This window comes from Danio rerio, chromosome 21 (assembly GCF_052040795.2).
Source record: "Danio rerio strain M-AB ecotype USA chromosome 21, GRCz13ab, whole genome shotgun sequence".
In the NCBI taxonomy this organism is placed as follows: Eukaryota; Metazoa; Chordata; class Actinopteri; order Cypriniformes; family Danionidae; genus Danio; species Danio rerio.
Genome location: NC_141041.1, coordinates 49,072,035 through 49,099,614, shown reverse-complemented (window position 1 = coordinate 49,099,614; position 27,580 = coordinate 49,072,035). Strand labels below are relative to the sequence as shown.

Below are 27,580 nucleotides of genomic sequence, written 5' to 3'. Positions count from 1 at the left end.
TGAAATATCATGATTCATATATATATATTGATTTCATTTGTCTGAACAAGTGGTGTCTTGAATAGTCTGAGCAAGAGGAAACAAGAGTGTGCGAAATCACACAATGGGAAAACAGAAATGAAGGAACATGCCACTTTTTGGACATTTTCTTTACAATTTTACATTTACATTTAGTCATTTAGCAGACGCTTTTATCCAAAGCGACTTACAAATGAGGACAAGGAAGCAATTTACACAACTATAAGAGCAACAATGAAGAAGTGCTATAGGCAAGTTTCAGGTTTGTAAAGTCTAAGAAGGAAAGTATTAGTATTTTATTTATTTAATATTATTTATTTATTTATTTTTTTTATTTAATCAATTTATTTATTTATTTTTGAGTACAGTTAGTGGTATATCCAGAGAGGCAATTGCAGATTAGGAAGTGAAGTGGAGACTAAAGTGAACTGAAGTAACTGAAGTGGATTTTACCCCACACTATTCATTCATGTTGTCCCAACACATTTCGAATGCACTTATGTTATTTGTACTAATTATCTATCATCATTTCAAGTAGCCTACATTTGTAATATATTTAACAGCACTTCTTTTTCACCTGGGTACTGTAGTGTTTTTGAACCTTAATATTTTACTTTAACTCAAGTAAATGCATTACTTATTAAAGAAAGAAATTTGAATGTATGTTATCCCTGCTGAAAAATCCAGCTTAAACCAGCCTAGGCTGGTTGGCTGGTTTTAGCTGGTCAACCAGGCTGGTTTTAGAGGGGTTTTGGCCACTTCCACGCTGGTTTCCAGCCATTTCCAGCCTGGTCTTAGCTGGTTAGGCTGGGAGATGACCAGCTAAAACCAGCTTGACCAGCCTAGCTGGCTGGCAGCTATGTCCAGCTTAAACCAGGCTGGGCAAGCTGGTTTTAGCTGGTCATTTTCCAGCCTGACCAGCTAAGACCTGGATTTTTTAGCAGGGATGTTTGCATTTTTTTTAAAAATTAAAATAAGTTTAAGATTGTAATACTTGTAAAAAAAAATTTACTTTGCCCAACACATAAATACAGTAATATCCTCCTCTCTGATTAATAAACACCTTATCATCGTATTATCACGACTTCGTTAGTGTGTGTATGTGTGTGTGCTGAGGTTTGTGTGCGGTTGTCATAGCGACGTGTCCCTCCTCCTGAAGCCGCTCGCGGCTCCTCCTCCCCCGGCAGGACAGCAGCAGAATCACCGCTAGTTTTGCTTCAGACTGGATAAAGAAAGCGCAGTTTTTCTGCTCTGGATACTGTTCAGACCCAACATGTCTCACACTGTGACTCTCAGCGGTCCCTCGCCCTGGGGTTTTCGGCTGGTGGGTGGACGAGACTTCAGCACACCGCTCACCATTTCCAGAGTACGTCTTTTCTTCTTATATGTTTCTCGATTTGATGATGAACTCTGTCACAGATTTAGTAGAAGGCGACGGCTCTTTTTAGCCGGCGTGCGGTTTCATTGTAACGGTGAAGCATGAAATTTGGGGTTCGCCTCTCTCACAGATGAACTAGATGAACTCTTTCTGTATTGTTTTTGTTGTTGAGTCTGTTCGCTTTCATACTGACTGAACCTTTATTTCTCAGTCAAACTTTTTAGAGCTTTCCATCCACTCTGTGAGATATTTGAGTAGTAAAGTTGGTTTTATATTATTAGAACAATCAGTGCCAACTTGTGACAGTTGATGTACATTTGGTTTTATATTCACACATTAAGTCTTTATCCTTAATAACATAATTTCAGAAAAGTAAACAAATTCTAAATATTGAAATCATACTAGCAGCCAATGATTATAAAAGTACAACATTCACCGTCAATAAATAGTGCTACTGTTGTTTTCAAGTCATATTGCAGGTTATTTCAGACAGAATATTCAAAGTAAGGGAGAGCGGGGGATGAAAATAACATATTCATAAAAATCTCATTTAAAAAAAAATTATAATGTTTTAGACCAGTGGTTCTCCAACTTTTTTCACCAAGTACCACCTCAGAAAAAAAAATGTCTCTCCATGTACCACCATAACGACTAGTATTGAAATAGTAGTCTAATAGTCTAATTAAGCGGCTACAGCTGTGCACAGTTCACAAGCGTGGCAGGTTAATTCTTATTATTATGAATATTTATTATTGTCAGCCATTTTAAACATCAATAGTTTGAATAATAACACACGTAAAAAAAAAAAAAAGATAAATAAAACATCAACGTTTAAATTAAAATGTGATTTTAAAAGTTAGTTAAAAATGGCACTGTTCTTTAAAAGTTATAAGAAAACTTCTGTAAATAAATGTAAAGTATTATCATGAAGTAGCCTATTCATCAAAACCTGCAAATGTTTCTTGGACCTTATACATATATTCAATTCAATTCAATTCAGCTTTATTTGTATAGCGCTTTTACAATCTAGATTGTGTCAAAGCAGCTTCACATAAATAGTCATAGTAACTGGAACAGTGTGGTTCAGTAACTGGACCAGTGTGGTTCAGTAACTGGACCAGTGTGGTTCAGGTTTTAGTGTTTAAGTTCAGTTCAGTTCAGTTTAGCTCAGTTCAGTGTGATTTAATCATTACTGATATAAGTTACACCATACAGTTGAAGTCAGAATTATTAGCCCCGTCAAATTTTTTTCTTCTTTTTAAAATATTTTCCAAATGATGATTGACAGAGCAAGGAAATTTTCACAGTGTGTCTGATAATATTTTTTTCTTCTGGAAAAAGTCTTACTTGATTTATTTCTGCAAGAATAAAAGCAGTTTTTAATTTTTTTAGACATAATTTTAGGGACAAAATTATTAGCCCCTTTAAGCTATTTTATTTCTCGATAATCTACAGAACAAACCATCATTATACAATAACTTGCCTGATTACACTAACCTGCCTAGCTAACCTAATTAACCTAGTTAAGCCTTTAAATGTCACTTTAAGCTGTATAGAAGTGTCTTGAAAAATATCTACTAAAATATTATTTACTGTCATCATGGCAAAGATAAAATAAATCAGTTATTAGAGATGAGTTATTAAAATTATTATGTTTAGAAATGTGTTGAGGAAAATATTCTCTTCATTAAACAGAAATTGGGGAAAAAATAAACAAGCGGTCAAATAATTCAGGGGGGCTAATAATTCTGACTTCAGCTGTATGTCATAATAATCATAAATAACTCTGTTTAATCAATTTTGAAATATATATATATATATATATATATATATATATATATATATATATATATATATATATATATATATATATATATATATATATGAATATGTTTGAAATCTAAACGATAACTTTTATTTTAAATATATGAAATGGATTTACATATTTAAATTAGAAATTAGATCTGCTTACTGCTCGTTAGAGAAGGCTTTGTGTGATTAAACTATACCTGTCAACATTGGGATATAAAAATACAGGACACGCCCCCAACCACCGTTACAAGTATAGGGAGGAAAATAACCTCAAATGATAGAATACATAACAAACATTAGATTAATGAAAATAAAATAAAAAAGTTTAGCCTATTAAAATCAATTTCCTGATCACATCGTTGTTATCGTTTTCATTGCAAACTGTTCACCGAATGTGTGTATTTAAGAGACAACACACATTTTTTTTTCTAAAAATGCCAAACGCAGCACTTAAAAGTAGTTTAAACCAGTTGACGTAACTTATTATTTGCTAATGTCATCTTAATTGCAGAAACAGTCTTTTCATTAGCTGCAATATTAGTTAAATCTTAGTGAATGCAAGCCCTTTTGCGATGGTGAACGCGCTGCAGTTGCACGACTGACAATACTGTGGCAATTAAATAAAGGATTAAATACAACATCTCGTGATTAAAATGTGTGGCAAATTCTGCTAACTGCAAGCTCTGTCCCTCAGGCTTTACAGTGAATGGCTTGGACGCGTGAGGATTTAGTTTGTTACATGAATTTTGAATAGCAATGCACATGAAATATCATGAACGACTGGTCATGAAAGTTTGGTACTACACCCAAACAAAATCTGACTGCAAGAATGAGACCAAAGCTGGTAGTTAAGTTCTGGAAAAGCAAAACAAACAAAAAAAATGCACCTTGGAAGTGCTTAAAAAGCAACTTGTAATGAGGAAAAAAAGCACTACAATTATTAACTTTTTGCACTTAAAAACCTAAATTCTGAGCTAACCGTGGGACACGGTCCCGAAATCAGCTTTTGTATGGGTGTTTTCCAGTACTGGAAGGGCATTTGCTGCATAAAACATATACTGGAATAGTTGGGGGTTCAATCCACTGTGGTGACCTCTGAAATGAAGACTAAGAGAAAATGAATGACTGGATGCCAGTGGCTTCTGGTTTTCAACATTCTTCAAAGTATCTTCTTTTTGTGTTCAGGAGAGTAAATTATGACCTTTCATTTTAGGCTGAACTCTCCTTTTAACAAGTCCTTGTGAAATGTTATCTTCTACATCGTATCATTGTCAGCATATTTCTTGAGCATATGTCTAAAAGAATAAACGCTCTTGGAAAAATCAGACGAAAAATGTTTGAGAAGGGGAAAAAGACTTGGCAATCTGGACAGAGTTTAGATCTTTTGGTGTTTTTTTTTTCCTCTAGGGAAAGAATCCGACAAGCAGGAGGTCCCAGTTTAATTCAGTTATTGTCTAGGATAAATATTTGAGATATTTAAGAGAGCTCCTTTGTGATTTTCGCTTAATTTGTGGCAGTGACTCCGGTGCTTCTCAAACGAATGAAAAGCTGAATCACGCTGGACGAACCCTATCATTTACTGCACATTTGTGGTCGGTAAATGCCTGTGTCAGAAGAAATCTTACTCGGCTGCCTCGCACTTACATTGCTGTAGAGGAATGGCAGCTGGTGTTCACCCATTAATATTTGCAGCCAGCCAAAGCTTTATCTGTGGTTTGAAATGGTCATGGATGTTTAGTCTGCTCCAACCATCCGTGATCCACCCATCAGTCTATAAATGTGGAGAGTAGATGCAGGTTGATGGCTGTACTGGTAAAAAGTCACAAGCCCTTTACAAATAAAAGCCAGTTTTGGGTAAGTTATAAACATCATTACAATTGTTTTTAAATTACTTTTCTAAATACTTTGCCTGAAAAGTAACTAATTTACTCAATAAGTAATTAAATTACTTGCCTAAATAGTCATGTGCATAAATCCCAGTGCATTTACAATAGGGATGTGCAGTATATTGCAAAAGTATTGTTATCGCGATAATAGTGTATTCAATATACACTCACTGGCCACTTTATTAGCTACACCTTACTAGTACCAGTTGGACCCACTTTTGCCTTCAGAACTGCTTTACTCCTTCGTGGCGTAGATTCAACAAGGTACTGGAAATATTCCTCAGAGATTTTGCTCCATATTGACATGATAGCATCACGCAGTTGCTGCAGGTTTGTTGGCTGCACATGCATGATGCAAATCTCCAGTTCCACCACATCCCAAAAGTGCTCAAATGGATTGAGCTCTGGTGACTGTGGAGGCCATTTGAGTACAGTGAACTCATTGTCATGTTCAAGAAACCAGTCTGAGATGATTCACACTTTATGACATGGTGTGTTATCCTGCTGGAAGTAGCCATCAGAAGATGGAGACACTGTGCTCATAAAGGGATGGACATGGTCAGCAACAATACTCAGGCAGGCTGTGGTGTTGACACGAGGCTCAATTGGTACTAATGAGCCCAAAGTGTGCCAAGAAAATCTCTCCCACACCATTACACCACCAGCCTGAACCGCTGATACAAGGCAGGATGGATCCATGCTTTCATGTTGTTGATGCCAAATTCTGTCCCGACCATCTGAATGTGTCAGCAGAAATGGAGACTCATCAGAGCAGGCAACGTTTCTCCAATCTTCTATTGTCCAGTTTTGGTGAGCCTGAGTGAATTGTAGCCTCAGTTTCCTGTTCTTAGCTGACAGGAGCGGCACCCGGTGTGGTCTTCTGCTGCTGTAGCTCATCTTCCTCAAGGTTGGACGTGTTGTGTGTTCAGAGATGCTCTTCTGCAGAGCTCGGTTGTAACGAGTGCTTATTTGAGTTACTGTTGCCTTTCTATCAGCTGGAAAACAGTCTGGTCATTCTCTTCTGACCTCTGGCATCAACAAGGCATTTGCGCCCACAGAACTGCCGCTCACTAGATATTTTCCCATTTTCAGACCATTCTCTGTAAACCCTAGAGATGGTTGTGCATGAAATTCCCAGTAGATCAGCAGTTTCTGAAATACTCAGACCAGCCCGTCTAGCACCAACAACCATGCCACGTTCAAAGTCACTTAAATCCCCTTTCCTCTCCATTCTGATGCTCAGTTTGAACTGCCGCAGATCATCTTGACCATGTCTACATGCCTAAATGCATTGAGTTGCTGCCATGTGATTGGCTGATTAGAAATTTGCATTAATAAGCAGTTGGACAGGTGTACCTAATAAAGTGACCAGTGTGTATCGCAGACATGTAATGAATTACATTTATTTTATACACTGATTTTTTAATCTAAATCTGACCAATCAGATAGGTCCTTACTATCTTTAGCTCCGCCTCCCAGTAATTGCTGTTCTGCCAAAGCTGAACCAGAGCTGAAAATAAACACTAATGGGTGGAGTTAAGCTGAGAGAGGAACATGACAGCAGCCAATCAGAGTCAGAATAACTGCTGAGGTTTTCACTCATTCGTAGTGTTATAAATACATTTTTGAATAGCTTTTAAACTGCATTATGGGATCTCAATCTTTCTTCCAACAACTTTTAACCTTGAAACGTTGTAAAAAAAGTGATTTTATGAACATTTTAACTAGTTTACAGTGCTATATTGGTTGGTGTTGTATATTACGCTACGAAAACCTTATAATAAGCTGCCAGCACCTTTTCTGTTATTTTACACTTATTTTTATTATTTTTTATACATTATATTATTTCAAACTACTGAAATGTCAATAATAAAAGTCATTTTGTTAAACTGTAGAATTAAATATTCAACATCAAAAGTCGACAGAGCAGAGATCAACATCCCATAATGCAATTCACACCCGTAAATAAAGGGAAAACTCGGCAACTGTTAATTAACAGATATGTTTTTACAGTGTAGATGATGTTGTTCTAGGCAGAGAAACATCTGCTGTGTGTAAAGATAGCAGCGCGCTCGTGCTGAAAGCTGGTGAAAGACTCATCAGCACCACAGTGTTGAGAATGAACCTGGTAAAAGGGTGAAAGTACCGCTGTAAGGCTTGGCTTCAGAAATCTCACATGAAGGCGTCCATCTGGCACTGTGGATAGAGTTCCCAGTAAATGCTGAGATTAATGGGTCAGCCACAGGTTTTGTTAGGGAAAGTGTCTGTTAGGGTTGCAGATGTTAAGATGTCTGTTGCCAAAATAGCCATCCTTCCAGATTCAGGATGGAAAAGCTCCAAATGGAAAAGAGGTAACAGTTTAAACATGACCCAAGGTAGCCAAATGAATATAGACAGCTCATTCGGACTTGGTATTTTTAGGTTTCACTAGCCATAACTAGGCCCACAGGGAATCTGCACGCACAGAATTCCGCAGATTTATCGTTAATTCTGTTTATTTACTTGAGAAAATGTGTGTAAATCTATATTTATTCCGTTTTTTTTATTAATTACAGTAATATTATTGACTAATATGAAAACATTCATCTTATTTATGTACAACGCAGTTTGTACAGTTATATTTACTGTCTTTTAGTAGAGATATTATATGAGAGACTTGCTTTGTTTACCAAATAAAATGAATCTATTATTTGCATTTTAAACATTAAATTACAGTTAAAAAGATATTATTTTTTTTATTTCACAGATTAAGGTTTAAGTTATGATGCACCCAAAATAATTCCACAGATTTTTACCAAAATTCTCAGCAGAAATAGCAAAAAACATCCGCAGATTCCGTCTGGCCCTGCTCATAAGACACAATATATGGGCAATTCTTCAACTACGGGCACTTTTAGCCTTGTGAAGTTGACAAAAAAAAAAACTTAACGTAACATAGGCTCATAAGTTTAAACAATTTGTCTAGTTTTAAGATCTGTAAGAGGACAAACTTAGATAAGAATAAAAACATTCTGTCCATCGTGAACTGAGCAAATGTCAATTCCAGCACGTCTCAATATACAGCTCATTTCAAAATGATGGCAGTCAAACATTGCCCAAGATCAGTTTTGCATCTAGTTTTACCAATCTTTCCACAATATATATAATAATTATACATCTGTCAATGAAATAAATGAGTTGTATGCTGAATTTTACACTTTGAAATGTAATATTAATTTGGTTAAGAGCTTATTAGAAACTAAATAAACTGAATCTGTATATTAAATAGAGCATTAGCTCATACATTGTGAACACACTTTTAATGTGTGATGATAACTTTTTAAATACTCTTTTTAAATGTGTGTGCTGATGGAAATGGCAGTGGTGGAAATGACATTTCTACAGTTTATTGTGAAAAAAATGAAAGATAGCTTCACTGATTAGCTTTGAATTGATACTAGCCTTTCACGTCTACAAACACTCTTATTTACCTTCATTTTATTTGGTTTTTAAAACACATTTTAAAGTACAACATGTTTGGAAATGACGTAGAATAAATGTATTTGTTTATCAAGCAATATTTACTGTGATTTTTCTTCAAGTGTTGTTAAAGAAAATGTAAATTCCCTCAATCTTGAAGATGTGCTCAGATGACACTTTTCATTTTCATAGAACTCACCACAATCATCTTTCACACAAACTTTTTAAAGCGACATTACAGTGTTGTGCTGAAAATGACACTGATACTGTGCGAAAAATAGTATTGATAATAGGCTCACATTAATAACTATAACACATTTAAATGGTTTCACTAGAGCTTAACTAAGATACATTAATAGATAGCAGATAAATAATATTTTAGTGTTATTTTCATTGAGGTTTAAAACTCTGAGTGTGCGACAAAGGTGAAAACAGTGATTTTGACACCTAAAAGGTTGAATAATATGAAACATATATAATAGAAAGCTAATAATTTTATTTAAAGTAGGTTTTATTGCTAGTTTGACAAAGAAAGAGGAATTTAGACAGAATTATATATATTTTTGGGATATATGATCAAAGGACATTAAAGTTCCCGTAGTTGAAGAATTGCCCATATATTATTCTGGTGTAATGTCTCGGCTGTGTATTTAAAAATAGTGCTACCTTTGTTTTCATTCTCTTTCTTGTGTACGCACAAGTGATGCTTGTCTGTAAACCAATAGCCTTCAGCTGTGCATCTCGCTCCGCCTTTCGGTACCCTTTAGCCCTGCTATGATACGGTTCACTTTTTGGTAGCTTTTGACAGTGGATCATGACATGAAGATGACGATCACTGACAGATGGAGATTCGGCTGAGCGGAATGTTCCTGTCATTTTTCTGATGATTGATACAATAATCTACGCTGCAACGTGGGATTTGTGTGCCATTTGCTATTAGAAGAAGTACACTGAAAAAAATTATTCAGAGATGATTCCTTGGATTTACTCAATTTTTTTATGCTAAGTGGTTGTAAACATTTTATTTGTGTTGAATTTAAACAAACAAATTAAGTTGAACATTGTTAAACTTAATTTGTTTGTTTAAATTCAACACAAATAAATTGTTTGCAACAGTTCTGCATGCAACACTTTTTTCAGTGTATCCGCAGAGACTATTATATATGGGACTGTGTCAGACTTTGTCAGTAACTGTTGCATATGGACCATTTTCGTCTTCCGGTAAATTTTTCAAAATGGTTCAACTTTTGCCACTGTAATACTGAATACGTGTCGTTGTTATTACTTGGGGTTAGGGATAAGAGTAGAGGAATAAGCTGGTGTTTACCTGGATTTCTTTAATGCACTCCTACATTGGGCTTTCACATACTCTATGCTACTTCATAACCGTGTTGGGTGTTTCTCTCTGTCTTGCACTGAACCCAATCGACCAATCACAACAGACTGGGTCATCAGGCCAATCACAGGAGATTAGCCTCACGCAAAGGAGGAGTTTGGAATAAATCGAATCACTGAACGAATCATATGTGAGTCATTGGGATAATTAGATAAAAATAAATGCATAATATAAGACAATGAAAGTGTTTTTTACCCTTGCACGCATATCAGCCTGTTGCTGGAGACCCCCAAATCCAAATTATGACCTTTTATAAAGCAAAATAGGGGCTTTTTAATTATTTTATTATTTTAGATTATTGATCCATTGTAAAAGTTTGATTCCACACAGACTTCAACGTTTTCGGACACAGCCAAAGTGTCAGCAACCTTGAACCAAATGCTTGTTGCTTTCGAGCTAATGGGTTGTACATTTGCTGCTTGAGAAGTGCTGAGGTAAAAGCTCGCTAAATCATCGCCAAGTGCGATTTATAGCAAATTGTCAGTACTTGTCTAGACTGACAAATGTGGCCATCCATTCTCAGGAATTCACAGCCCCGTGTCGCACAGAATGAAGCAATGCTCTGTGCCAAGTCCAAGTAATTGAGAAAACCCGAATCTCTCCTTTTCGATAAACCTTAGAGGTGTTTGAACAAGTAAGGCATGTGCCTTCCTATAAACATATTTACTCTGCTAATCTTCAATGTCTGGCTGGCTCCCTCGGGGATTTCACGAGGAATAATTTATTGCATCCCAGGCCTTCCTTCAGTTATTGCTCTGTAAGGGCATGCTGGCACGCTGCAGCTCATTGTCCACAGTCAGCCACATTCCTGAAAGCCATGTGACATTATTCAAAAGCAGATTAAGTAGCAGCTAGGAGATTTCTCCAGCACAGGACTCATCAAAGTTCACAACTGTTTGGCGTCATTGGAAAGTGGCCAAGAAGTGCTTCAAAAACCCTATTTGAGGGGTCTTCAACAGGCGGTGTTGCAGCAGGGGGGAAAATAGGTCGCTGCTCTGTTACGAGAGGAAAAACAACACTGAAATCCATAGAAAACAAGGATTCAGTGTTGCATGGCAAGCAATGGTTTACACTCAGAAAAGGATTTTTGCTGCTTGTTCAACGTAGTTTTAGTCAGAATTATTGGCCATCCTGTATATTTAATTCTCCAATTTGTTTCACATTTGTAAACATAATAGTTTTATAACTCATTTCTAATAACTGATTTCTTTTGTCTTTGCCATGATAACAACACATCTAGATATTCTTCAAGATACTAGTATTCAGCTTAAGTCACAGTCAAAGTCAGCTTTATTGTCAATTCAACCACATGTACAGGACATATAGAGAATCAAAATTACGTTACTCTCAGGTCCTAGGTGCCTAACATATAATATTAATACAAAGAGTTTTAAGAAGAATTTACAATAAATACATTTATACATAAATTGTTATCTAAAAATATACACAAAATGTAGTCTAAAATATACAGAAAATGTAGTCTAAAAATATACGTAAAATGTAGTCTAAAAATATACGGAAAATGTAGTCTAAAAATATACATAAAATGTAGTCTAAAATATACGCAAAATGTAGTCTAAAAATATACGTAAAATGTAGTCTAAAAATATACGTAAAATGTAGTCTAAAAATATACGGAAAATGTAGTCTAAAAATATACATAAAATGTAGTCTAAAATATACGCAAAATGTAGTCTAAAAATATACGTAAAATGTAGTCTAAAAATATACGTAAAATGTAGTCTAAAAATATACGGAAAATGTAGTCTAAAAATATACATAAAATGTAGTCTAAAATATACGCAAAATGAAGTCTAAAAAAATATGTGAAATGTAGTCTAAAAATATACGTAAAATGTAGTCTAAAAATATACGTAAAATGAAGTCTAAAATATACGTAAAATGTAGTCTAAAAATATACGGAAAATGTAGTCTAAAAATATACGTAAAATGTAGTCTAAAAATATACATAAAATGTAATCTAAAAATATACGTAAAATGTAGTCTAAAAATATACGTAAAATGTAGTCTAAAAATATACGTAAAATGTAGTCTAAAAATATACGTAAAATGAAGTCTAAAATATACATAAAATGTAGTCTAAAAATATACGTAAAATATAGTCTAAAAATATACATAAAATGTAGTCTAAAAATATACGTAAAATGTAGTCTAAAAATATACGTAAAATGTAGTCTAAAAATATACAGAAAATAAAGTCTAAAAATATACATAAAATGTAGTCTAAAAATATACGTAAAATGTATTCTAAAAATATACATAAAATGTAGTCTAAAAATATACGTAAAATGTAGTCTAAAAATATACGTAAAATGTAGTCTAAAATATACATAAAATGTAATCTAAAAATATACGGAAAATGTAGTCTAAAAATATACGTAAAATGTAATCTAAAAATATATGTAAAATGTAGTCTAAAAATATACGTAAAATGTAATCTAAAAATATATGTAAAATGTAGTCTAAAAATATATGTAAAATGTAATCTAAAAATATACGTAAAATGTGGTCTAAAAATATACGTAAAATGAAGTCTAAAAATATACGGAAAATGTAGTCTAAAAATATACGTAAAATGTAATCTAAAAATATATGTAAAATGTAGTCTAAAAATATACGTAAAATGTAGTCTAAAAATATACGGAAAATGTAGTCTAAAAATATACGTAAAATGTAATCTAAAAATATATGTAAAATGTAGTCTAAAAATATACGTAAAATGTAATCTAAAAATATATGTAAAATGTAGTCTAAAAATATATGTAAAATGTAGTCTAAAAATATACGTAAAATGTAATCTAAAAATATATGTAAAATGTAGTCTAAAAATATACGTAAAATGTAGTCTAAAAATATACGTAAAATGTAGTCTAAAAATATACGTAAAATGTAGTCTAAAATATACGTAAAATGTAGTCTAAAATATACATAAAATGTAATCTAAAAATATACGTAAAATGTAGTCTAAAAATATACATAAAATGTAATCTAAAAATATACGTAAAAAGTAGTCTAAAAATATGCGTAAAATGAAGTCTAAAAATATACGTAAAATGTAGTCTAAATATATACGTAAAATGAAGTCTAAAATATAAATAAAATGTAGTCTAAAAATATACGTAAAATGAAGTCTAAAATATACATAAAATGTAGTCTAAAAATATATGTAAAATGTAGTCTAAAAATATACGTAAAATGTAGTCTGAAAATATACGTAAAATGAAGTCTAAAAATATACGTAAAATGTAATCTAAAAATATATGTAAAATGTAGTCTAAAAATATACGTAAAATGTAGTCTAAAATATACGTAAAATGTAGTCTAAAATATACATAAAATGTAATCTAAAAATATACGTAAAATGTAGTCTAAAAATATGCGTAAAATGAAGTCTAAAAATATACGTAAAATGTAGTCTAAATATATACGTAAAATGAAGTCTAAAATATAAATAAAATGTAGTCTAAAAATATACGTAAAATGAAGTCTAAAATATACATAAAATGTAGTCTAAAAATATACATAAAATGAAGTCTAAAATATACATAAAATGTAGTCTAAAAATATATGTAAAATGTAGTCTAAAAATATACGTAAAATGTAGTCTAAATATATACGTAAAATGAAGTCTAAAATATAAATAAAATGTAGTCTAAAAATATACGTAAAATGAAGTCTAAAATATACATAAAATGTAGTCTAAAAATATACATAAAATGAAGTCTAAAATATACATAAAATGTAGTCTAAAAATATATGTAAAATGTAGTCTAAAAATATACGTAAAGAATAAAAATTTGTAAACAATACAATACAATGACATTAAGAGTATATGGCAATGAGTGAAAACCAGAGTTGTGCAGATATGGAACAGTATATAGTGCAAAAAGGCTCGAACCCCCGCCCCACATGCTGGAATCGTTGCCAGTTCATTCCACTGTGGCGACCCCTGATAAATAAATCTAAGCCAAAGGAAATGAATGAGTAATTAAACGTGCATCCTCACAAGCATTACAGTGAGATCACGTCGCATTAATCATCCTCTGTGGCTAGTAATTATCTCAGCAGGGCGAACTGAGATGTTTCATGATGAAACCCCAAGTGTGTTAAATGACTCAGGACAGCCGTACACACATGGAAATGAGGCTTGTTAAATAAAACGAATGAGCTAAATTAGTAGGTCAAGTGCTTCTGTTTGCTACATATCTGGAGTTGTACATATGTGCTGGGCTGTTTGGCAGTATAGTCGAGTGAATGAGTCATAAAGTGAATGACTTTGAGGTAGGCTACATCCCGCGGTAATAACAGCAGCCCCAAGTCAAGTATTCTGTACTTAGGATTAATTTCAGGCAATTTCCTGGCTTTACATCTAAACTGGTCTTTTGTGCAATGTTTACGGGTCCCTGAACGCTTCAGCTTTATTGTAATGTAGACATTTTTCAGATTTTTGTTTATTTTTAACCATTTTATGTTCACTCTTGCAGGTTACTCAATGATTAAAACGTTTACTCTACATTGTTAATATATCTGTTAATTAACAGGTTGTCAATACGAATATGTTGCATTTTATAGATGAAGGAGAGACTAGTGATCACTGTTTTGAGTTATCCAGTGATGTAAACTTCTCGATTCATGAAGACCACAATATTATTAAATATTACAAATATAACATTATTTACGTACAGCAGCAATAAATATGTATACAATAGTTCTGTCTGGTTCTCGAATCTGATTGGCTGATAGCCAACCGTACACTCTCATTACCCTTTTTGTATTACTCCGCCCACATACAGCCAGCAAAAATCAGACCCTACAGATCTAAAGCTTAAAAGACGCACGCTCAGCTGTTTAACTGTCTGCTTATGATTTGAATCCGACGCGGAAGAAAGTAGTTCCTCATACAAAAGGGTTTTTGAGACTCTCTATGTTTGATTTTGTTTTTATATACACAACTATGCCGTCAAACTGATGTATAAACGCAATATCACACTTATAGCAGTGCGATATGGCTATATATCGACACTGGTGGGAGCACTAAGGCAATACAGCCATATCGCACTGCTACTGAGTGTGATATTGCTCATATATATATATATACTGTATATATATATATATATATATATATATATATATATATATATATATATATATATATATATGATGTTGCATTAAGCGAATATTTTCCGTCATTAACGGATTTTTTTCAGCAGTGACGGAAAAATCTGAAGGTGATCCGTCATTTTGATCTATTGTAATTTGTAGCTAACTGTAATTCCCACTCCTGTCCAGCTGATGGCGATTGCCCTGGTCTTGTCTCCTCTTTGTCACTGAGTGCGTACAGTTGCAAAAATGTAACAGCAGCTAAGTGTGAGAAGTTTCTTTAAATGGTCAAATAGTTGTGATATTAACAATGAAGGTGAAAGAAGAGGAAGTGATGCAGTGGACGATGAAGAACAAACAGACAAAAATCCTCACGGCCGGGTCAACCTAGCGACAGCAAGAAGGTTGGGTGCTTTGGAGTGTGTTGTGAGCACTAACGAACGAAGAGGGGTGCAGCAACGAAAATATGCAAATTAAATGAAAGTCAATAATAGGCTATGACAGAATTTTTACAACCATCTTCGTCAAAATGACGGACAATGACAAAGTCTAACGTGACCTCTGATATATAAATATTTATATATATATATATATATATATATATATATATATATATATATATATACACATACATACAGTTGAAGTCAAAATTATTCACCCTCTTGCGAATTTAAATTTTCCCAAATGATGTTTAATAGCGCGATTTTTTTCACAGTAATAATATTTTTACTTTATAATATTTATACCTATAATATTTTTACTTCTTTTGAAAATCGTTTATGTTTTATATCGGCTAAAATAAAAGCAGTTTTTAATGTTTTTAAAACCATTTTAAGGTCAATATTATTAGCCCCCTTAAGCAATTTGTAGATATTTTTGTCTGAAGAACAAACCACCGTTGATGATTTGCCTAATTTCCCACTTATCCTCCTAGGGCTTGATTGTCCACATACATGGGCAGCACATTTGAGCTCTTAAGTGGCTATTTAAAATACGTTAAATGAATTATATTTTGTTACAGACATACAGTGTCGTCCTGCAACTGTTTTGCAGCCTATGAAATGTCCCAAACACTATTTTTAACTGTCCAAAATGGGGGGAAAAGGCTGTGTTTACTATCTGATAGTCAAAGCAAATAAAAAAAATTCTATGTTCTTTCATTCATTTTCTTGTCAGCTTAAGGCTGATTTATACTTCTGCGTCAAACGCCGGCGTATGCTACAGCGCTGACGCATAGCCCTGCGCCGTGGCCGTTGCTGACGTGCACCTCTCAAAAAATGTAACTACACATAGCAACGACGCGTAGCGTAAGCTCTGTGATTGGTCGGCTTGGTAGCGCTGACAAGTCTGGGCGGGACCGAGAGCCGCGCGAATGGCGTGAGCGATTGTTTACAAGTGTGGAGTCCCGTGAAGGAGCTCCGGATGGAAAGTTTTGTTTTGTGTTTACCTCATAGTTAAAGTTGTTGCTCATCCGCCGGTTCCTGCCTCAAAATGAGCGAGTATGAGCCACTTGTACATCCCGGAAGTGTTCAGGAAAAGCAATAAAGCAGCCAAGAAACTCGACACAGAGGAACATTTCCACCTCACTGCCAACTAGCGTTTCGGAAGTGTTAATGCAGACCAACAGAGACAGCGCGCAGAAGTATAAATTTACAGCCACGCGCGTTGCATGCGCCGTGGGTTACGCCGGTCACATGACGCAGAAGTATAAATCAGGCTTAAGTCAATTTATTAATCCGGGGTCACCACAGCGGAATGAACCGCCAACATATCCAGCACGTTTTTACGCAGCAGATGCCCTTTCAGCCGCAACCCATCTCTGGCAAAAATTTCTATGTTAAATTTGCATTTAAAAAAAATCAGGAATAAGGGTTTTATGTAAATTGGGACCACAAGTCCACATATATGGACATAATTAATAAAGATGACACTTTGGTTTTTATTCCAATTAGGTTCCAATAAGCCCAAATAGCAAAGAGAAATAAAAAATGCATATAAAAAAACACCTTGGGCCTTAAGAGGATATAACCAAGAAAGTCTAAAACACACTGTGCAACAATAAGCACTGAACAGGCCCTAAATATTCAGTGTGTTTTCAGTGCCGTGATTGATCATCTGTCAGTGATCTGGTTTTGTGTTATTGAGGCTTTCCAGTCAGTGGGTCAGTAATGGTATCCTCGGCTGCAGGCGCTGCGCTGTTCGTCTTGGGTGTGGTGCTTCCTTAACCGTTCTTCTGTTTGGCTTTTGTCAGATAACACCTGCGAGCAAAGCGGCGCAGAGCAACCTGAGTCCTGGAGACACCATCCTGGCCATCAATGGAGAAAGCACAGAGAGCATGACGCACATGGAGGCTCAGAACCGCATTAAAGCCTGCACAGATCAGCTGGTGCTGGCCATCTGCAGGTAGGCTGTTTGATTTATGCACCAAAACTCACTGCGATAAACAATATTATTGGAATCAAAAGACCAGGATTTAGACATTTGTAAATTGATGCATCTAAGAATCAAAATGTACCCCAAACCCTAGACCAATTTGGAGATATCTCACAGTTGCATCACTTGAGCTGTGCATGCAAACTGGTTGAAGAAAAAAATGACTCATTGAACTTAGTCTCAGCTGGGTCAGTTGGCGTTTCTGTGTGGAGTTTGCATGTTCTCCCTGTGTTGGTGTGGGTTTCCTCCGGGTGCTCCGGTTTCCCCCACAGTCCAAACACATGCACTGTAGGGGAATTGAATTGAAACAAAATTGGCTGAAGTGTATGAACACATGTGATATTACATTGATCTTTAGTTCAATTTTTTTGTGACGTCAGGTGACCAAAATATAACATCAATTTGTTGTCCATTACATTAACAATCATTTTAACATCATGATGTGACATTTATCTAACGTCAAAGTAACGTCATCAGTAGACATTTTTCTTTGATTGGTTTTATGTTGTGTGGACAAGCTAAAATTCAGCGTCACTTTAATGTCATATGGCCTATAGAATAAAAAAAAAAAGCCACCATGAAAACCGAACCGAAAACCGTGTTAAAAAAACCGAGGGATGTATTGAACCGTGAGCTAACTGTACTGTTGCATCTCAAGTGGAGAAGTATGCAAACTTTTGGGGTTTTTTGCTGTTGCCATGGGGAAATCACACAGTATAAGAGCTCCATTGATCGTGGGATTTTATAGTCGGAGTGCTTGTAATTAACTCAGAGTCCATTTACTGCGAGGTAAATGGGCTTATTCATTTCAGCTGTTTTGCAAACAAAAACCACCGGCTGACCCGCCTTATTGAAACAGACCTAAGGTGATGCTCGCTTTCAGAAAGATAAAGCTATCATACAGTTAAAGGCTAAATCATGGGCCCTCATGGGAAACTTTTATTAGGTGATGTTTCAAGGAGTAAGGAAATTTTCTGTAAGCCCAACCTCAGAACCATTCAAATACAGTGTTGGTAGCATGATCTGATGGGTGGGATAAAATGTCAGGACACCGGCCCCTGCCTACCTTTAATTCTGTAAAATAACAGAAAATGTACTGGCAGGCTGCGTCCAAAACCGCCTACTACTCAGTAGGTACTGCATTTGAATTTAAACGTACTACTCGGCCGTTAGTAAAGTATGTTCTATACAGTATGAACATGAAAAGTATGATTGGAATTCGGACGTACTACATCCGCCATTTTGTCATCGTCACGAGACAAACCTGCGTCAGTTGCGTCGCTTTACTCCCATTCATGAATTCGCTCGCGGGGCATCATGGGATAGCGCAGCATGCATGCGATGCGCACTCCAGAATCTCGCCGGAAGTAGTAAGTCATCCGGGTACTTCTCGCATACTGATTTTCGAATTCTATGAATTCGGACATACTACTCGGCTCGCATACTGATTTTAGCATCCTATATAGTATGGAAGTATGCAGTTTCGAACGCAGCCGCAGTTTATTATGAGGTTTTTTTTTGCTAACTATGTAACATCAACCCAGACTATATATTACTAGCTATGTTTCCATCCACCTATGCAAATTTGCAAATGCGCATAAAAAAACAGTTGATGGAAACATCATGATGCGCATCAATTTTGAAATGCGCATAAAAACTTATGCGCCTAACTGGGTAGGATAAACTTTTTATTCGATAAGAAAAGATGTGCATAAACTGCGATGGAAACACTTTTACAGCACAAACTCCAGCATGGGCATTAAAAAAGGTCATGTGATTTTGTTGAAAGAGATCATGTGATGCTTAAAATGTGTGTGAATGGATAAATCGTCAGGCTGAGCACATTATAAAACATCTGAAATGTTGTTTTGGTCATTATTAAACGCCTTACCGTTTCAGTATTACTGTTATTATATTATTAATGACCTCCAGAATCAAGAGCGCCTGTGCTCCGCGTCTGACACCTTCAAACGCCACTGCGCGCTCACTGCTTGTCAGGATTGTCTTCTGAGGCGCATTCATTTAGAAAAGATTGATGCAGCTTCTCTACTGCAGCAAATGCAGGTTTTACTGTTGATATTTGGCGCCAGTTAATCAGGAAGTGACGATTTTGTTCGCTTTGACTCGTTGGATGGAAACGCTGCTTCATTCGCACAACTTATGCGATAATCCAGTTTTGCGCATAAAGTTTATTTGCATTTTTGGATGAAACATAGCTACTTTAAACTATTAAAATAGTTAATAAAAGTCACTTTTTCAGTTTTTTATGGTTAAAAGGTGTTGGATTAAAGATCAGGATCCCATAATGCAATTCTAAAGCATAAATAAACACAAAAAATGCTAAAAACATGAAACAAAAATACGGAAAACTGCTCATTTATCAATATTTTACATTGTAATACAGCACAGTAAGCAATGTTCATTCGTTCATTCATTCATTTCACTTTGGCTCAGTCCCTTATGTATCAGGGGTCACCACAGCGGAATGAACCACCAACTCTTCTTGCATTTGTTTTACACAGCGGATGCCCTTCCATCCACAACCCAGTACTGGAAAACACCTATACACATTCATTCACACACACACACACACACACACACACACACACACACACACACACACACACACACACACACTACAGCCAATTCAGTTTATTCAATTCACCAATAGCGCATGTGTGTGGGGGAAAACCACGCCAACATGGGGAGAACATGCAAACTCCACACTTACTGGCCCTGTGACCTTCTTGCTGTGAGGCGACGGTGCTAACCACTGAGCCATTGTGCCGCCAGTAAGCAATATGTAAGGGTGAAATGTGGAATTTGCTCCTGGAATTTCTTATCTTTTTCCTGTTATCTAAATTATTGGGCTGGGCAAAACGCCACTAGCTCTCATATTTATCCATTCATTTATTTTATTTTCGGCTTAGTCCCTTTATTAATCTGGGGTCGCCACAGCGGAATGAACCGCCAACCTATCTAGCATATGTTTTACGCAGCGGATGCCGTTCCAGCTGCAACCCATCACTGGGAAACACCCATACACTCCCACATATTTATCCAAACATCATTTATTTCCTTTTAGCCAACAGCCTTGATATTGTTCTTTACTCCACTGTAAGAAACTCTGAACATCCTTCTTTCCAAAACATCACAGCTGTCACTCATACTCAAAGACTCTCCTCTCCACACAAGCAGAACTTCTTTGCACGAGTGTGTGAGACTCACCGAGAGCCATCATACGCTCCATCTGGCCATATTTGGTGTGTGTTTTCTGCTCAAGCTGCTCTTGTTATTTGGAAAAGCCCTGACCTCCTGATAGACCTGCTCGTATATCATCTTCCGACAGTAAGTGGTACATTCGCTTAGGAGTAGTAAATTTATTTAAGGATACTCTGGGTTGTTTACACTGAGCATTCAGCTGGGAACTTTACAGACTCCTTTAGTTTTTTTTAAGTTATTTTTTTTCCTCCACAGCCGCTCACATTTCAAAACTTTCACAACTGTTTTACTGCACTGAATCTAAATTAGAGGCCAACAGTAACTCGAATTTTTTAAGAGCCCCTATTTTGCAATATAAAAGGTCATATTTTGGTTTCTGGGGTCTCTAGCAACAGGCTGATCTGCATGCAAGGCCAAAAAACACTTTCATTGTCTTATAATATGCATTTATTTTTACCTAATTATCCTGATGACTCTCATATAATTCGTTCAGCCATTCATTTGTTCCCAAACCCCTCCTTTGCGTGAAGATAATCTGCGCTGATTGGTCGGATGACCCAGTCTGTTTGGCCAACTGGGTTCAGCGCGAGACAGAGAGTAACACCTACCACAGTTATGAAGTAGCAGAGTTTAGAGTATATTGGCCCCTTTTCACTGAGTGGTACAGTATGGATTGGTACACTTTTATGGCTGAATCCAGTCAAAGAGTACCTAAAAGTGAACCGTACCACTACTTTTTGGGTAACACTATACAATAAGGCTCATTAGTTAATGCATTTACTAACATGAACTAATCATGAACAACACATGTACAGCATTTATTAATCAAACTAAACATATACTAAACATACTAATGCATTATTAACATTCAAGTCCATGCTTGTTAACATTAGTTAATGCACCATGAGTTAACATGAACTAACAATGAACTACTGTATTTTCATTAACTAACGTGAACAAATACAATAGTAGATGTATTGTTCATTGTTTTTTCATGTTAGTAAATGCATTAATTAACATTAACTAATGAACCTTATTGTAAAGTGTGACCAGTCTTTGATTACCCTTTGCAAAGGGTACTTAGCACGAAAAAAGGGTACCAAAAGGCAGAGCAAGGCGCACAGCTGAACACTTCATTTACAGGGACTCGTCACTCGCAGAAGCTGGAGAATGAAAACACAGGAACCACCATTTTTAAATACAAAGCCGAGACATTACACCGTAATAATATATACATGTAATAACAAGCCATGGTCAACCCGAGCTCAATTAAACCCATACCTGTCTACATTGGGATGTGAAAATAAGGGATATGTCCATTATAATAAGAGACGGCTGGGTCAGTTGGCATTTCTGTGTGGAGTTTGCATGTTCTCCCCATGTTGACGTGGGTTTCCTTCAGGTGCTCTGGTTTCTCAGCGAGGGGTTGCAGCTGTAAGGGCATCGGCTGCATAATACATATGCTGGATACAGTAAGTTGGCGGTTCATTCCGCTGTGGCGACCCTACATTAAATAAAGGAACTAAGCTGAAAAGAAAATTAATTAATTGAATGAATGGATGGATGGATGGATGGATGGATGGATGGATGGATGGATGGATGGATGGATGGATGGATGGATGGATGGATGGATGGATGGATGGATGGATGGATGGATGGATGGATGGATGGATGGATTGAATGAATGAATGCATTCATTCATTAATTTAATTTAATTTAATTTAATTTAATTTAATTTAAATTATTCATTCATTCATTCATTCAGAAATGAATAAGACTTCACCTTTTCTTTTATTTGGACTTTATTAAATAAAGTAGGAATATCCACCATATTGGATGTTTGCAGATTTTTCTCAAGCTCCCTTTGGATGAGCGGATGCCGATGTGTTTTCTATCTGTTTCTGGTTTTGAGAAGTGTTCATTTCTAGAGATTTTTATTCCCCATAAGTGTTCACTTCTAATAATGCTTTGTTCCTAGAAAGACAAACTTTATTTAATTTTATTTTTAATAGCCAAACACTAATGAGAAGAAGAATTACTTAAAGGGATAGTTTACTCAGTTCCAACCCTTTCTGAGTTTATTCCTTCTGTTAAACACAAAAGAAGATAATTGGAAGAATGTTGGGAAACCTCTAACCTTTGACATCCCAGTAGGAAAAACAAACACTATGAAAGTCAGCTTTCTGCAAAATATCTTCTATTGTTTTCAACAGAAGAAAGAAACTAAAGGTAAAAGTAAACGATGATGGACTTTCTATTTTTGGGACAACTCTTCCCTTTAGGAGCGTCATCATTTAATCATGCTCAGAGTGAAAATCGATTGTAAATTAAACTGAAATAAGGAAAACAGATCTGCGCATTTTTTCCACGCTTTGCCTGATCACGGCTGTCTTCATACGTCTTTTTTATGACCTGTGCAGATCATGTGACACCATAGTAAATGCAAAAACAAGGCCCCCCATATCTATTGGTATGTGACCTTTAGCATATGCCAATGAGTCATTTGTATCTGTCTGTGCTTTGGAAATGAGTTGCGTTCTGGTATGATAAGTACCGTTTCGTACTGATGCATGCTGGAGAAACACAGGGCAGACTGCAGAGTATGTGCGTCTGAGTGGGAATTCAATTACGTTTGAAAACATATTGAAACTTATTCTGCTTAATGGTGTGAAAAAAATGCACCACAAAGCAATAAGGTTTCCGCTAGGGTGTAAAGATGTCATGGTTTTCCCAGAACAGCATTATTTTTAGCTCTATTATTAGTTTTTGGCTCTATTTTTTTCTCCCATTCTCTTTACGAATCAGTCGCGTCGTGCCTAAGTGCATTTGCTATTTACATAGTGGACTTTGTAAGTGTTAAAACTGAACGCTTCACTAGCGAGAACAAGTTAAACAGAGCATCTGCAGCGCGAGAATGAGAGAATGAGCCTCCTCCATTCAGCCACTTTCTCTTTCACTCTCTTTCATGGATAAGGAAACGTGTTGTACGCACAGACATCCATTAGCCTAATTAATTTTGTTTGTAAAGCACAAAGACTTGTTTCAAAACTATTTCTACATTCAGTTAAATCCAAACACACATGCTGTGCCCAATATGGGCTAAAACCTGACAGGTGAGCAAATCTAAGCTTGTTTTTAATAAAACAATTATAAATATGCAGATAATAAATAATACTGCTACTAATAATAACATTATACAAAAGAAAATAATAATAATAATAAAATGAAAAAGCCCCCCGAGATGAAGAAGGCATGAAGGCAGTGCTTTTTATATTGATGTAGGAAATAATAATTTTTGTAGTATTTTATTCCTTTTGTTCTTTTGGTAACACTTCATAATAACTACACACTATAAATTATTTATTAAGCATCAGTAAAAAGTGAATTCATTATCTGTTAAGCATTAACTCTACATTAATAAACATTAGTATGCAGCTACAAATGCTGTATTCTTGACTTACAAACATATTTATTATGTGCTTAATAATTGTACTTTTATGCTTAGTTAATGATTTATTTTTCATTACTAAATTAAGTATCGCTTTAATTACAAACCATTTGTATTTAAGAGTATTTTAGGGTTTTTAGGATCATTCAGAAAGAGTTAATAAATGATTAATAAACTATTGAAATCAACATTTATATATCTTATTATTCAGGCATATATTCATGGTTACTATGTATGTTAATAAATGCTTTATTAACTCAACTTCATCTAGTTTGTGACCTAATCTAAAGTGAGGACTATTTATGCTTTATAAATCCCTTATAAATGACAAATAAAGGCTCAGTTAAATTCTAAACAGGAAAAATGACATTATTCATTCCTGTTCATTTAAAGATACACAAATGAAACTGTACTTCAAATGTAAAATAAATCTTTGCACGCTTATCTAAAATAAACTCACTGTAGAGCTTAAACATTGCATCTTATTATATTGTCAAATTATTATATTGTTGTTGTTGTTTTATCCAGTTTTATGTCGTATTTTGACACTCCTGTTATTCAGCAATGTTTAAACTTTACAGTCATTTAACTTTATAGAAAAGATTGCAAAGTCATTTATAAGGGATTTATAAAGCATTAATAGTCCTCACTTTAGATTAGGACACAAAACTGCATGAAGTTTAGTTAATAAAGCATTTATTAACATATTAGTTAACTATTAGTATATGCCTGAATAATACAATATATAAATGTTGATTTCAATAGTTTATTAATCATTTACTAACTCATTCTGAATTATCCTAAAAACCCTCAAATACTCTTAAATAACTGGTCTGTAAATAAAGCGTTACTTAATTTAGAAATGAAAAATAAATCATAAACTAAGTATGAAAGTACAATTATTAAACACATTATATAGGTGCTTATAAGTCAAGAATACAGCATTTGTAGCTGAAGTTATAAACTGCTTACTAACGTTTATTAATGTAGAGTTAATGAGTAGATACAGATAATGAATTCACTAGATGCTAAAGCTTAATAAAAGATTTATAGTGTGTAGTTATTATAAAGAGTTACCCAATGTTTAAGTGAGGTGCACAACTAAAGCGTTCTGCACTGGACTTTAGACCTGCTCTAAGCTGATCTATGGTACAGTCTATTTTAGATCCTCGAAATAGCAACGCACCAGCAATGCGCCTTAACACACCTCCTTTTTTAGACCAGACTGCTTATGGGCGCAAATGCATTTGCTATTTAAACGGCGTGCTGCAAAACGTCAAAACGACACTTGCGTCGAGCTGAAACTAGCAAACAACATTTGCGTTGTGCCTTGCTTCGGGTGTATGATAGGGCCCAAAGTCTCTCCAGCATGTCCTGGGTCTTCCCCGAGGCCTCCTCCCGGTAGGACATGCCTGGAACACCTCTCTAGGTAGGCGTCTAGGAGGCATGCAAAACAGATGCCCGAGCCAACTCAGCTGACTTCTCTCAATGTGGAAGAGCAGCGGCTCTACTCAAAGCTCCTCCCGGGTGTCAGAGCTCCTCACCCTATCTATAAGGGTGCGCCCTTTCCACCCTGTGAAGGAAACTCATTTCAGCCGCTTGTATCTGAGATCTTGGGGTCATGACCCAAAGTTAATAACCATAGATGAGAGTAGAAACAAAGATTGAACGGTAAATCGAGAGCTTTGCCTTTCAGCTCAGCTCCTTCTTTACCACAACGGACTGATACATCGACCGCATTACTGCTGCCGCTGCACCAATCCGCCTGTCAACCTCACGATCCATCCCTCACTCGTAAACACAACTCCAAGATACCTGAACTCCTCCACCTGGGGTCAGAGCTTTCCTCCAACCTGGAGATGGCAACCCATATTAAAATAATATATATAAAAATAAATCACTATCAGGATATGAGGTGACTTATTTCCTGATATAAGATGTGTGTCATACCATCCAGCCTTGCTTGTGGGGTGTAATATAAGCTGTCAATGGGATGCAGCAGAGATCGGGTTACTGGATATACCGGATGTGTTCCTGGTTGACCTCTTGAGTCAGCAATGGACAAAAAAAAACGATGTAACGTCACACAAACTCACCCTGGCACATCCTCAAGCCACCGGGAACGCAGCAAAACAGCTGCTGGGAATCTCTCCGTATTTCCCAAGCCTCCTTCTCCTTTCTCTTTAAGGAAAGTTGCGCTCTGGAAAAGCGCGTATGACAAAGATTTGTTTCCACAAGTCATGGAGCTGTCGGAAAGAGCCTGCTGGGCCAGCGACTTACAGCGCAGTGAGTCATAAGACCTGGGTCATGAAAGTGCAGGGGAGCGGAGAAAATAAAAAAGGGAGGAATTAAGGCGAAGAGAAAACAGGGCAGGACTGAGTGCTTAGTGGACAATGACGCATGAATGAAGAATTGTGCTGAGGATTTGAAAGCTTAGAGGAGGAAACAAAAAGAGGGAAGAGCTACGTTTACCATCTCTTGACAGCTGAAAAGCCAGCTTGAAAGAGACGCTGGGATGATGTCATTGAAGAGAGGTTTGCGCAGCACTTGCCAAACATCCTTTAAGAGTCTGAAGTCAAAATGTAGTTTAGAAAGGCAAACATGTCTGCCGTCAGAACAGATCCTGACCAAAATATCAGTACAGTGGTCCCTCGTTAAATGCGGGAGTTACAATAGGTGAAATCTGCAAAGTAGTCCGCTTTATTGTTTACAATTATTATAGATGTCTAACTGCTTTAAAACCCGTCACTACACACTCTATACACTTTTCTCTGACAGGCATTAACATTTTCACACTTTTCTCTTATTTCAACACTCTCAAAGTTCAAACCTTCATAGAAAAATAAGTCCAGTGTTATAGAATGAAACCGAAGACGCAAACAGCAAAAGGTTCATGTATGCTCGCCACAAACGTTGGCAGACTTGAGATGCAGAAAGGAGTTGACCGGGAGGATGGGGTTCGAGTCCAGTTTCAGAGAGCCGACAACAAACAAAAACAAAATACAAAAAAATTAAATAAACAAGTAAATAACATGGTCAAACGTGGTAAGATCTGAAAAAAAAGGCAGCCGCGGGGGCTTTTCTTTTTCTGGACTGCTTTTGAAAACACTATCGGTTGGGTTTAGAGAAGGTGGTGGGCTGGTCAATTGGTGCTTTTGAAAACACCATCGGTTGGGTTTAAAGAAGGTGGTGGGCTGGTCAATTGATGCTTTTGAAAACACCATCAATTGGGTTTAAAGAAGGTGGTGGGCTGGTCAATTGATGCTTTTGAAAACACTATCGGTTGGGTTTAGAGAAGGTGGTGGGCTGGTCAATTGATGCTTTTGAAAACACCATCAATTGGGTTTAAAGAAGGTGGTGGGCTGGTCAATTGATGCTTTTGAAAACACCATCAATTGGGTTTAGAG

General features: G+C 35.9%; 1 protein-coding gene and 1 long non-coding RNA gene across 5 annotated transcripts in view; both read left to right on the top strand.

The window, feature by feature from the left end:
• Positions 1–1,237: 1,237 nt before the first annotated feature.
• pdlim4 (PDZ and LIM domain 4) overlaps positions 1,238–27,580 on the top strand; it is a 65,117-nt gene continuing 38,774 nt past the window's right edge. For all 4 annotated transcript variants that reach the window (XR_015519656.1, XR_015519657.1, XM_087300159.1 and 1 more), the window contains 2 exon segments: positions 1,238–1,384; positions 17,322–17,473. Coding sequence is in view for 2 of the 4 variants with exons in the window: in XM_087300159.1 (XP_087156285.1) it covers positions 1,292–1,384; positions 17,322–17,473 (245 nt within the window). In the remaining 2 variants the exon portion in view is untranslated.
• LOC147832039 (uncharacterized) lies at positions 3,297–9,080 on the top strand. Its single transcript, XR_015520820.1, has 3 exons — positions 3,297–5,187; positions 5,295–6,196; positions 6,274–9,080. It is a non-coding gene; the product is annotated as an uncharacterized LOC147832039 (long non-coding RNA).